Source organism: Arvicola amphibius, chromosome 18, assembly GCF_903992535.2.
Source record: "Arvicola amphibius chromosome 18, mArvAmp1.2, whole genome shotgun sequence".
In the NCBI taxonomy this organism is placed as follows: Eukaryota; Metazoa; Chordata; class Mammalia; order Rodentia; family Cricetidae; genus Arvicola; species Arvicola amphibius.
Window position 1 is genome coordinate 4,157,701 of NC_052064.1, and position 14,333 is coordinate 4,172,033.

A 14,333-nucleotide genomic window follows, 5' to 3' on the forward strand; every position below is an offset into this window, starting at 1 on the left:
CCCCATTATTACCAGGGCAACGAGCCTAGAACATTATGTCTTCTCCAGAGAGCATCTGGTGGTCTTAGGGAACTTGGCCCTCTGAAGCTCCACTCCCTCTGTTAGAGACAGAGGGAGCAAGAGCGCTGTCCAGCCTGGACGCTGGAGAAGCTGTTACCTCCCACCTGGTAGACGTAGAGAAAGACATAAAATAAGAAACGCAGGACATACAGTAAAATCTTGAAAAGAATGTCCATTACCTTATATGTCATATTGCAACCATTATAATTATTAACGCAGCATATATAATAAGCATTATATATAATAAGCATTATAATTATTAATTATCAGTCAGTTCCAATTAGTATTAAACTTAAAGTACTTGTACTTATTCTGTGACCCTTTAGATTTAATATGCAAATATGTCTTCTTTTGGTACAAAATTAGAACACTCTATGAAGCATCCACCCCACGAAGGAAGCACACAGACAAGCACAAGGATAAAATTACATTTGCTTAAATTTCTCGTTCCTGTTTTATTCGTATGTCAAAAGACAGCAACCCGAAGAACAACAGAAGTCTGTAAATGGAGCTAAGCGTATAAATTCCTGAGCGCGAATACTCCCTGCCCACACTTCAACCCATCTCTTCAAAAAGGGCGCAACAGCCTGCACTTTTCACTGAATAAAATCTATTCAGCCGCATTCCGTGGCAATGAACTCCATGGAAGATTAATGAAAAAATAAGCTTTGTCCATTTACTTTAATCTCCTCCCCACCCCCACCCCCCGCTTTTTTGCTATTGCCAAACAAACAGAAGGCCACATGCAAACCGCCAACCCCACAGGATGGACAAACAAGTGTTATTGAGTGTTCAAAAGCACGGTGGTGTTTCTAAAGTTCAGCAACACGAGGCTTAGATGGTCTCTTTTGTTTTCATTCTTCCCCAGGCACCACAAGGCCACATAAGGAGGGGGAGGTCCCTGGAGTGGATTACATTTTCATAACCGTCGAGGATTTTATGGAACTGGAGAAAAGCGGTGCTCTCCTCGAAAGTGGGACCTATGAAGGTAAGCACAGGGTCTTGCTAAAATTCGGAGCTTATTGTGTGACGTGACTGGCGGGCATCGGGACAACAGGTCACAAATACACTGGTCGTTTGGGTCGAAGGGCTTTAATCAAATAATATTGGAAACTTGCTAAGATATATCTGGACTATTTCCACTCCTAAGTTGCTGAGAGAAATGTGCGTCTGTCACCTCAGTGGCAAAACTCTGGGACTGCCTCCTGAGGCTCACTGCCGTCCTCCAGAGGAAGAGCACTTTGGTGGCATCCAAAAGAGGTTCCAGTCTGTCACTATTTATTTTGCTTTCTCAAATGGCTGTATTTCCCAGGTCCTCACTTACTTTCCATGCAAAATCACGAGATACAAAAATATGATCTGTAGGCGAATTCTGAATTCTACTGCAGACACAATTCTCTTTGTGTGCTTGGGTCAAATCTGAACAAAGGCTAAAAGGCAAACAGAATTCTACAAAGAAGTCTCACTGCAAAGGACACGAAAACTTGAGCCAGAATGTGCCTCCATTCCAAACCTTTAACATAAGTCGTATTGCTGAAACTTAATGGTTTTTTTATTTACAAAAAGGTAATGATACCTTTGAAAAAAACAGAAGTAAATAGTATGACAATATGGTCATATTTGTATTCATATTTTAAACTAACAAAAACAAAAATCTATTTCATTCTTCATTGCTAAAAGTGTATTATTATCCAGGCTGGAGAGGAAACCTGTTTTACTGTGCCTCAGCTCATGTTGCTCAATAATAATAATCACAAAACTCGTAATGCATGCATGACTGCTTAGCCCATCCTACAGCTGAGTTCCCCAATCATCATCAGTGGCAGAACACTTCCTCCTTTGCTGACTTGGAGATACGGTTCAGAGAACCTTCACCCAGTGACTGGTGGAAACAGATGTGGAGATCCAGAGTCAGGACTGGGCTGAGCTCCACGTTAAAGAGTGGTAGGAGGGATGGTAGGATTGGGGTTGGGGGGCCAAGGTTATGTCAAAGGAACCCACAGAGACAGTCGAGTTGGACTCTGATAGCTAGGGAGCCTACATAGGAGCAGCATAGGTCCTCTGCCTGTGTGTGACAGTTTTGTTAGGCTGGTCTGCTTATAGGACGCTTCACAGTGGGGTCAGGACCTGTCCCTGGTGCTTGAGCTGGCTTTTGGGAACCTACTCCCCATGCTGGGTTACCTTGCCCAACCTCAAAGCAGGGAAAGGAACTGGGTCCTGCCTCAACTTGATGTGCAAGGCTTTGTTGAAGCCCATGGGAGGCCTGCCCCTTTCTGAGGGGAGACAGAAGAGGAGTGAAGGGGGGCAGGGGGAAGCCAGGGGAAGGAGCAGAAGGAGAGGGGGGAGAGAAAACTGCATTCAGGATGTAAAATAAGTAAAAAAAAAATTAACAAATAGAGAAAACAGAAGCCTTGGTATTATGAGGTTATTCTTGGCATTAAAATCTTTTCTATTATTTAGTATTCTTAAAACAATTTAGGTTGAAAATGTTGCCTAAATGACAACAGAGACCTTTACTTTCGCTACACATATAGGAACTAGCTAAGAATATCTAGATTCAATGCATTAATCATAATAAACAGATAATAAAGATTGATTTAAAGCATTTTAAATAAAGAAAATTTAATAATAGAAAGTTGCTTCAAGTCACTAATATAAAGTGCTCTCTCTCTATAAATCAGAAAATAATTGGATCAAATAAATCAGAGGAAGCGAACAGTGGATTATATAGAATACTTTCCTTTGGGCTGTGTGATAAGAGCATTAATTATTTTTTATGCATTCTAACAATAAGGTACTACATTTAATAACTTTATTTACATATCATATTTGTATAGTGAAGAACCAGGATCATACAAGATCCTTCCAAGACTGTGATGAACGATACAACTTCTTGTCAATGTAACAAGTCTGTGAGCCAGGAAGAAGAGAAGGTTTTAGAAGTCCGTATGCTCATGTTAAATCTCCGTATTTATTGATAGGATAGATGGTGTGAAATTTTACATCAATAATTTAAAATCTACTTTAGATTAGGCTTTAGGTCCCAAATAAATCTAGAGGGGAATAGAATCTGATCCAACATAACGAAATTTTGTGGAAGGGTGGTTGTCCTGATGCTTTTTAGATGTCTTTTCAGAACTGGGAATAGTTTGAAGGTTTGGCACCATTTGTTAACCACGGCAGGGACTCCAGTGTATGCAGAACTGATTGCTGAATGTAAGCCAGGTTCCCATAGAGGACTTTGTCACAGGTGTCCACACCCCTGTGCACCTGGATAAATAAATGCGCATCTCTTTGGCTGGAGAGATGGCTCAGCTGTTAAGAGCACTGCCTGCTCTTCCAAAGGTTCTGAGTTCAATTCCCAGCAACCACATGGTGGCTCAAAACCATATAATGAGATCTGGTGCCCTTTTGAGGAAGAGACCTGGTCAGTCATTGTCATCCACTTAGACTATGAAACCCAGTATGGACAAGTTCAACAGAACTGCTATATACAGACTGCCTGTGCATGCTTCAGCATCGCCAGAACATAAATTTCATTATTTTCATTCATTTGCTAGATAACATAGATAGCTGGTTAGAAACGTGGAGAACATTCTCAAACCTTGGGATTTTTTAGTTTGTTTTATAATCCCAGCTAAGGAGACAGTAAAATTTACCTTCAGTTGCATTCCTTTGGTATTGGTCTAACCTGGATCCTCTACTCACAGATTCTTGCCAATAAAGGTACTGGTCTAACCTAGAGCTCCTACTCCTAGGTCCTTACCAAAAAATATGGGGATGCCCTTTTGACTGTTGGGGTTCAGAGTGTACAGGGGATGCCCTCAGCTGTTGGCGCTCTCTCTCGGAGTGTATAGGGAATCCCTTGCATTATTCAACTAGTCATGAAAGACCTCAGAGCTTTTCTAGTTTAAACTCTTGCAAAAGCTGCCTTTCCTACAGTTTCAAGGTTTCTTTCCTAAAAGCCCCATTTCTCGAGATCCATCTCCTTTACAGCATCTGGGCTTTTGTTCCCCTTACACCTTGCTGTGCTCTCTCCTGTCTCATGGGTTCCGTAGAGCCCTTCCTTGGTCAGACTGGAAAAGCCATCTTCAGCGTTCTTTGCATACTCCAGAGAAAATGCAGAGTTGTTCTCAGCATTAAGGTCGTGGACTTCCTCTTAACTATGTGGGATCCTTAGCAATGAAAAGTGTTTCCCAAATGCGATCTGCAAGTCTCTACAGCCTGCCCACTCACGAGCTGGAAGAAGAATGGGTTCTTCCATTAGCTTGTGCAATATGCTGCATTCCTTGTCCTAAACAATAGGAGCTGCTTTCCTTTTTTATTAGCAAAGATCAAAGAGATACTCTCCGTAATGACTGGTTTAGCTACTCATAATTGAGAAAAGCCATTTCTATTGTTCATGGGTTTCTTTACTCCTGCCACTTGATCTTATAACCGGAAATGCCCACCTTTAAAACAAGTGTGAGAAAAAAAAAAGATGGAGTCATTTAAGCAATTTTCATAGAGACACTTTTATTTCATTGTTAATTCTAATTTAATCCTGGTGGACAGGTATAACCAAAGGGGAATTTTTCTGTTATTTTATTGATCTGACACCAAAAAGACTCTCCTAAATTATATTTCTGCCCCTGGAGAACTCGATCAGGCATCCTTCTCCAAAGAACAGCTCTGCTACCAGATGAAGACAAAAAGGAAGGTCTCAGCGTGTCGCGGTCATCCTCAGCTAAGCCACATGCCCTGGCAGAATTGGGATTGATTTTTAAAGCCTTCAGTATTGTTCTAGCCATGCCTCCCTGAATGCTTCATTTCGGTTCACCACAGAACACCTGCTGCCTGGCCCTGCAGGTGAACGACCTTCGAGACTTGAGTGGCAGTGGCTGGGGAATGCTAGTGAAGGGACCTTTTCCAAGGCTTGGGTAGCATGCTTCTTACTGTTCATTTTCAGTCAGGTTCATCATTAATGTGATTTGATGTGCCAATAACTTGTTAATAGTACAGTAGTGGTTACCTAAAGAAAGCCCAGCCGGGAGCCTTGTCATATCATGAAGGACGCTAGGAAATCCATAAGGACTGAAGCTGTCGGCTTCCTGTGAGACACAAGCCACAGAACACTTCAGATGAAAGCCAATCACCTTATTGTAAGCAAATTCACTTACAAATAGGTGTAATTTATTGAGTAGTTTAATACTCTAATGGTACTCTAAAAGGCTCTGTTTTGAGGAGATAACCAAAGGCTACAGCAATAACCTATATTCTTTTGGGAACTTTTGGAGTCCCCAGCCAATAATCTGAAGGGAGGTTTTTCTTTCATTTCTATAGTGGGTTTTTTTTTTTGTTGTTGTTGTTAGCTGGCCAATAGTTCTTGAGGAAACACCCTTCTGGGATGATAATGTTTACTAAAACGTACATGATATGTGGTAATATTTCCTAATGGATTTTCCAAGCATCTTAGTATGGTTGGCCCCTCCTCCCTACCTCTTTCTTTATATTTCTCTCCCTCCTTTCCCAGGTAAGCTTCCCTATTTTTCTTCTTTATGGTACCTGTGTCTTACTGCTCAAAGCAGAAATCCTAGTCTCTCTCTCTCACCACAGTTTCCTCTTACTTTCCTGGTTACTCCAGGTTCTACACTCCCATCTAAAGATTTGGAGCTATGATCTACACATGAAAGAAATCACAAGGTGCCTGTTTTTCTCGTCCCACATTGCCTCACTCAATACACTTTCTAGTCTCATCCATTCATGAAAAGAAGCCCAGCCTTCGGTAATGTGCTGAGCTGCCCAGAACTCCAAACAGCGACTCTCGCTCCTTCCTCTTCTTCCTCTTGTCTGCGATTCTACAGTCAGTCTCACTCGTTGGTCATATCAGTTACCCCCCCCCCCAAGCTGGTGTGCTGAATGTCATCCCAGCAAGCCATTTCTCTCCTGAGCTTCGCCTAGACTGAATTCCTTTCATGTATACCCTCAGCTCATCTCGTCCTTTCCAGAACTATCTTTACCTTGTATTATCCACTATTATATTTTTTCTTTTTTCACTTTCAAGCACAGCAAAGCAATTTTAAATCTATAGATGAGATTACTGATCAGAAAATTAAATGTGTATTTTAAATGGGCATTAGCCCATTTGCTAAACTACCTGTAGAGGTTTCAAATAGCAACGTCACCCATAGGTTCATATAGTTGAACACTTGCTCCCCCCATTGGTCACACTGGGCAGTTTCGGAACCTTTAATAGGTAGAGCCTTGTTGGAGGAAGTACAACCCTGGCAAGTGGACTTCGAGGTGCTCTCTCTGTATCCCTCTCTCCCCTCCCATAACTCCTCTCCCTCCCCTTTCCCCCCTCCTTCCTGTATGTGGAAGGAGATGCCATCAGCAAGCTTCCTGTTTCTTCTCCTGTCATATATATGCTATGTCTTCCCTACATAAGGAATCTTTCCCCTCAGAAAGCTAACATGAACCCTTTCTTTCTTAAGTTGCTTTTGGTCGTGATATTTTATTAATGGAATAGAAAATTAACCAATCCACTATCTGAATTGTTAAGGGGATCAGATAGATTACACTATATTACTGGAGTATTGGCCCAAATCAACTACAAATGCAATGTCTACCTCCACCTTCACACTATAGTTTCACCTATAGTGAAATTAACCTATAGAATAATTTCAGTTTATTATTAATAACAACATAAATAATTTCTCAAGTAATTTAATGATTAAACTCTGGATTTCAAAATTCTCACATATTTACACTGATAAGAGTTATACTTTCTGAATCCTATAAAAATGTAAGTATTAAATAGAATGTTTTTAGGAATACGATCAAAGTACAATGATAGACAAATTAATAAACTTTATACAAATAGATTTTATACTGCTGTGTTAAATCAAAATCTAAATTTTATTTTTACCTTGACCTTGGAGTTGCTCTTGAAATCCTGAGTCTCTAATCCCAATTCAAATAGCGCTGGGATAGAGGTAGTCCAAGAAAATCATTATGAAAGCCATAGATAATGGAGGAAAGCCATTTCCTCTGTCCGGAAAAATTTCAGTTTGCAGAAATGTAAGCAATAATTCCTTCTTAATGCTCAAATTGCTGCTGAGGATTTTGTCATTCCAGGAGACCAAAATGAAGCTAAATTTTATGTTTCCTCTTTCTCTTGTGACCTGTTACAAGAGAAAAATTTCACAATATAGTAATAACCTTAATCATAGGAGTAGAATTGTGGAGCTTGCTGACAAAATGGACTAGCTGTTCTTACGGGGTTAGTTTTTTTTTTTAATTTTTCATTTTTGGACAACATACTTTTATGAATGATTATAGCTCAGAAATTTGAACACGCCTTTAAGGAACACGGGACATCGATCCACAATGCTCCCTTATTTTGAGTAGTAGGGATAAAATACTTAGTGAGCTCTTTGTCTTCATTTGTGACCTTGCAATGCCAGGTATTTGTTTAGATTGTTTATTGTTGTTGCTGTTGTTGTTTGCTTTGGGAAGGGGTGAAATGGTTGAATTGTCTTCAATGGTTTTGAAAGAGATACCATAATTTTTTGCATGCTGCTTTTCTCCTAAATAATAAAGCTAAATGTGCTGTGTGGAAAAATAAAATATAACAAAATTCTCCTTTTTTTCTGGCACTGTAAGCCCCGAGTTCTCAAAATATGCAATGTGAATTTCTAATCACTTGTCCCATTAAAATTAACTAAAAATAATGACTCAAGAAATAATTGACTGATTCATTACGATCATGTAAACTTTATATTTAACTGAACTATTAAAATTGAGGGAAATGAAATTAGTCTTTTTATGTCACCAAAACGGCCACCTGAGCCAGTCAGCATACTGCTAGTCTTTCTGGCTTCCATTCAGCTGTAGCAAAAATGAACAGACACAGTCCTTGGGGGACACTTGGTTAATAGTCCCAAGACGGTTCACCAAGGAACTCACCTCTTTAATTGTCTCACGATGAAAAACAACATCAGTAGAAATCTAGCGTTTAGAAACCATGATATTCACAGTTTAGTTAATTTCCTTAAAGGTTATATTTTCAACCATGGCAGATTTTAACTCTCACATATACCCCCTTCTCACTTTTGGAACAATTTGAGAATGACATGGAAAAAATGTTGCCATGTTGAATTAACAAAAGTATATGAGTTTTAAAATTCATTTCTCTCCACTGTGTTGACAAACAGAATGCCTTTGCCTCTGCTGACTGGATTGCTGTTTTCAAGGCCTCTAAATTATTTCCTTAAGTGGACAAAATTATAAAAAAAAAATTCTCATAGTAAGTTGAATATGCCATAATTTTATTTTATATATTTACAGCTGTATATATATGTTTTTATACACACCACAACACACACATAAATATATATATATATATGTATATATATGTGTGTATATATATATATATATGGAGAGAGAGAGAGAGAGAGAGAGAGAGAGTGTGTGTGTGTGTGTGTGTGTGTGTGTGTGTGTGTGTAATGTTTTCTCAAGGTCTGACTTCTTCAGGAAGTATTTCCCAAGAGCCTTGGTCAAATTGAAGACAGTTTCTCCAGAGTGACCTATTCAGTGTCTCTCACTGTCTCTTGGATTTGACACAGATACGCCCCAAAGCCAAGGCTTCATGTAGTCATTGTCAGTGTGGTGTGCCACACTTCTCAGAGGCGTATCCCAACACTCAGGCATTTGACCGTGTCAAGATGACTACAGCTCTGCAAAAGAAATGCTGACAGCTGAATTATAGATCTAGGGGAAAAAAAGCTTCCAAGACTTTCTTCCTTTATCTCTTCTGTAGTCCTGATCTCAAAGAAAACTAGATTGGTTGCTCTCTTTCAGGGAGGCAAATAGCTTCTAAAATGAGGGGAAAGTCAGCCTACTGGTTTTCATTGCCTAAGCGAAGGCATTATTTGAAGAGACCATTAACCTCAATATCCAGCCAAGTTATAATAGATTGAGTAGTTTTTACAAACTATTTTGTTAAATAAGACTTTTATCCAGACTGGGCACAAAACCACACTCTGAAACTTCGATGCCTCAGTTGGTTATTCTGCAAAACAGACAGACAGACAGACAGACAGACAGACAGACAGACAGAGAATGATGTTATTTTAAAAATTTGAGACTCCGCTGCTGCCTGAATTGAAAAGATGTTGTTTTAGAAGTTTCACAATGTATGAAAGCTTTTCCTTGCTGAAGTTTTGAATGTTCTGGCAATTTTGGCAGCTCACTGCCCCCACTGATATAGCATGGGATATGCGGAACCTGCCTGTTATTCACCTAATAATAGCCCGTTTATAACTGCTCTGTCGTCTGGGTTCACAAACAGAATCGATTCGCCTTCGCTGACTGGATCACTGTTTTCAAGTCCTCTAAATTGGTTCCATAAGTAGACAAAAATAAATAAGAGCATTTATAATAAGTATGTCATAGGTTTAGTTTATGGTTGTAGTTACTTATAGATTACAATATATTATATAGCAACCAGATAAAAATAAGCTCAATTAAATCAACAAATTATGTCTGTACGGAAGAGCACTTGCTGATCTGGCGGAGAAGCCAGATCTAACTCCCGGCAGTACGTCAGCAGACACACAGCTGCCTGTCCCTTGAGAACACACATACAGAACACATCAGTTAAGAAGGTACAGCTAAGCATAAATACATACAAGTGAAGATAACTCTGTTTCCACGAAAGAGAATTGTTCGTTCTCGCTGCAGGCGTGAGTTGTCTGGAGTCAGTGGGAAGCACAGTTTCCACCAGTGGCTGGCTATTACAGATGGGAAGCTTGGCTTAGCCTGTGTCCCTCTTCCTTAGCGGCAGAGCTTTCTTCCTGTTTGTGACTATGGCAAGCACGTTTCTGCCCCCCCGTTAGAATCTTTAACCTGCCTTTCAGTTTCCTGCACCATTCCCCTGCCAGCTCATAGACTTCTTCTTTCATTTTAAGACACCAACCCAAAACACAAGCCCATGACATTCCCGAATTGTCTAAAAGTGCACCTGCTGTCACTTTCTCTTTTCTTCCTGTGACTTATTTTCTTTTAATGGATATATTTATATATTCTATATACATTGGTATACTTGTTGCCAGTATTCTTAAGTATAATATAAATTTCAAGAAGTCAGATAGTTTTTTTTTTTTTTTGGATCACTAGTAATTTCCATGTCTGAATGATCGCTAGTACTAAGAACGACTCGGGATATATAGATTCTGTAAATGAATTCCTGCCTTGATTCTGTCTTGTAACTTATAGACTTTGGCCTAGATTAAAGCAATAGAACATATTTATTTCCTAGCACGTCAGCATCACCAATGATTCCCATTTTGGTGTGTTTGATGGAGGACTCTCATTGGTTAATAAAGAAACTGCCTTGGCTTTTTGATAGGGCAGGATTTAGATAGGTGGAGTAGACAGAACAGAATGCTGGGAAAGAGGGAAGTTAGTCAGATGCCTCAAGCAATCACCATGCCTCTCCTCTCTGAGACAGACATGATGAAGCTCTGGCCCAAGATGGATGTGGGTTAGAAACTTCCCGGTAAGCCACCACCTCGTGGTGCTACACAGATTATTAGAAATGGGTTAACCAAGATGTGAGGGGCTAGAGCTAATGGGCCAAGCAGTGTTTAAATGAATACAATTTGTGTGCTGTTATTTCAGGGCATAAGCTAGCCAAGCGGCCAAGAGCCAGGCGGGATGAAAAGCAGCCCTGCCAGCAGCTCCTACTACATGTGTTGTTCATATTTCTCTCTTGATATTGTACAAGTGAAACGCTGTATCTGAAATTTAGTTCTTATCTTCCTATGGCCGTTCATTGTCGTCTGGTTTTCCCTACACCAATTCATAGCATTCCAAACCACTTGATAGACTTAGACAGAAAATACAACCACCCTCAACCTCATCACGCTAACCTTACCACTGCGTCCTCACCTCCCATCCCCACCTCCCATCCCCACCCCACCCCCACCATTCACCACTTCTCTCTGGATTGGAATACCATATATCTTTACTCATCTCTGTTTTTTTTTCCAATAAGTTTTTCAAAGAATTCATTGCCTTTTAGCATCAGAGCGAAAATGGAGAGATGGAAAATAGAAGTAATGAGACAAAAAAAGGAGGGAGAAGAAGAAAGGGGCATAAAGGAAAATAGATAAGTCATAACCTCATTCTAAAACAAAGAAATACCAAATTTTTATTACTTGTGTACACATGTGTTTAGAATTTACTCACACTTGTGGCTGCTTTTCATGATCTGTGTGTGAAGTGTTGTATTCACCATTGCCGGGAAAATGGTTAAAAAGAATAAGATTTTATCTGATGTTCAATTGTTGCTAAAACAAATTCTACTACTGCATTAGGCGCCCTCTTCTCCTTTACAAAGAGTGCCTTAAAATCTCATCGGAAAGGTTGATCCCTTTGATGCAGCAGTTAGTGGGAGAAAGAACAAGCCTGGATAATACACATTTAAATTTGAAGTGACGGTAACCCAGATACATTGTGGACTCAGTAATGGAGGATTCTTGGAACAGTATTAACGATGCTTAGCGTGATATGAGCCTAAGAGTGTTTGGAAAACGGAAAACAATACTTGAGCTTGGATATCGTAGTGGGTTTTCCTCCTCTGTTTTCTGCGCCTGCGTGTCCTCTCCATGGATGCCACAGCAACAAGGTGCACTGGACTAGAACAGCCTGCCTCTGGGCACTGTGTTCTGGGACTGGGTCAGTTTATACTGTGCTGGTTCAGAGTCAACAAGTTTCTCTCCCAGGCCCCTCAGGATCGCTGCCAAGGGGATTCAACACTTCCTGTTTCTGCTCTGCTCTCTATAAATGACACCAACCATCTCAGTAAAATTTGTAGTGGAAAGAATTTCCCATACAGATGCCTGGCTTTCATGGATGAGCAAATGTATCTGCCGAGGGTGAAATGTGTTGAATTGCAACAGGGCAGTTGCTGGCCACTCCTGTCTTCCGGGGCATCGTCCTTCTGGACAAATGGTATTCATGGAGTAGACTGCTTAAGTCCCCTCCACATTTCTCCCACATTCCATCTCAGTTTCTTGAGGGCTTCAGCTCTAGATGAGAGTCTGTGCTTTGGTATATGTGTGAGGGAAGGGTGTTCCGTGACCTAGGGTGCATGCACACTTCGGTCTGTGAGAGTCTGTGCATTGGTATATGTGTGGGGGAAGGGTGTTCCGTGATCTAGGGTGCATGCAAACTTCTGTCTGACAATTGGAAAAAGGATGAAAACACAAAATCTGTAAAAGTAAGGCAAAATGTGTGTCATCCAGGGCTGCTGTTGACTGGGGTCACACCTCCACCTTCCAGAAAGCAATAGGAGAATGCAGCAGAGCACAGCCCATCTGCCGATTCTTCCACACGATTGTCAGCTGTCCATAGAAGGATGGAGCAGATGGAGAAAGGCCAGTGTCTACAGTGCTACAGAACAGTTTTGCTCAAAGATTAACATGTACAAGCTCGAACTTCTGAAGAGTAGGAGCAGAAATCACCACCCAAATACATGACTCTGTCCATTGGAAGGACCGGGCTAACGGGAAGCTTTTCTGCATACAAATTATCTTAACTGTCTTCTGTCTGGAAGCAAGTTATGTTATATATTCAACCTGATATTCAAATAACTATTTTATTAAATTAAGCAAGCAATTAGTTTATAAGTACAAATAAACACAGTGTTCCTTTATGTTCTTAACATTCTAAGCCAGTGATTCTCAACTTTCCTGAGGCTGCAACCCTTTAATACAATTCCTCATGTTGTGGTGACCCCCCAACCATAAAATTATTTCTGTTGATATTTTATAACTGTAATGTTGCTACTATTATGAATCATTACATAAATATCCGGCAGGCAGGTCGTCTTAGGTCACCCTTGTGAAAAGGTCATTTGACCCTGCAGAGGAGTCATGACCCACAGGTTGAGAACCAATGTTCTATGCATATACAAATATATTTAAGGAAAATTACTGGTCGCCAATTATAATGAACTGAAGACTGCATGTTCTTTCATCCCGCTGACAGCTGTCATATTTTTAGTCACAAATTCTGCTTGGGATATCTGAAAAACAACTGGTAAACGTGCTAGATTTAAAGTAAATCCATAAAACTACCGCCACATTACCGAAGTGTTAAAAAAGGTAATATATTGATAAAGGGAAAAATTCACACACTAACTCATTCTGTTTTCAGTCTCATCACATAGTTTCTTGATTTTCATTTTCTCTCTGGGATGTCCGCTCTCACCTGGGGTTCATGGGAATGAGAGAGGCGGGTTACTTTCCTCAGTGCCTCTCTCTGGGACTGGAAAATAAACACTATCTAGTGATCTTGGCACAGTTCCGTAAAAGATTCCCATGTGCAGCATGATTCATGCACTCACCTTAGAAAGAAAACATGCTCTGCAAGTCAGAGAAGCTTTTATCCAGAAATACTTCATTCAGCATCATGAGCCTGCCTTCACAGTAAACTTGATTGCAGTATACATTTTAAAATTTCAGAGGGAGAGCGAGAAGGAGAGAGAGAGAGAGAGAGAGAGAGAGAGAGAGAGAGAGAGAGAGAGAGAGAGAGAGAGAGAGAGAGAGAGAGAGAGAGAGCACAAGGCCACAAGTGTGCTGCACCTTGGAAACACTGTTGCAAAGTGGTGAAAGCTGCCCGATCTGGCTGCTATGTGTGTCCACCAGGAAAGCATCAGGCGCTCTTAAGTTTAGCATCAACCCTGCAACCCCATCAATTCAATACTCCTTTTATTCTTTAAAAACAATTAGACCTCTTTGAATTTTACTTTCAACATTTAGGATCTTCTCTTTCTACAGAACTTTCTAATGTTTTGTGTCTATCAAAGGTTCATTGGCATCATGATTCTTTTTTGTTGTTGCTGTTTTTTGTTTGCGCTATCCTTTGCTTTCTTCTAAGAATGGAGAGCCTTGTGTGATTCTGTCCACTATATATAATTACCTCACAACTAGACTCTTCAGCAGCTTCTGGCAACTCCTTAACTCCACCTTCTTTCTCCCTGTATTCGATTTGACTTTCCTGCCCAGCTATATTCTGCCCTGCCATTGGCCAGAGAATCTTTATTCATTAGCCAATAAAAGCAACACATATTTGCATCATACAGAAGGACATCCCACATCATCCAAGTTTTTATATTATTGGACTCAAGAACTATTAATAATTGAATGTATTCTTTATATTCCTTACTATAGTTTCTTACTCAGTTACTTCACATTTTATGTTTTACTTTAATTAGATATAAATGT

The 14,333-nt window shown here is 40.2% G+C and overlaps 1 protein-coding gene across 2 annotated transcripts in view; it reads left to right on the forward strand.

Moving 5' to 3' along the window:
* Positions 1-14,333, forward strand: part of Magi2 (membrane associated guanylate kinase, WW and PDZ domain containing 2) — a 1,324,802-nt gene that overhangs the window by 760,188 nt on the left and 550,281 nt on the right. For both annotated transcript variants that reach the window (XM_038315349.1, XM_038315350.1), the window contains exon 3: positions 929-1,048. In XM_038315349.1, the coding sequence (XP_038171277.1) occupies positions 929-1,048 (120 nt within the window). The remainder of the gene's footprint in view (positions 1-928; positions 1,049-14,333) is intronic.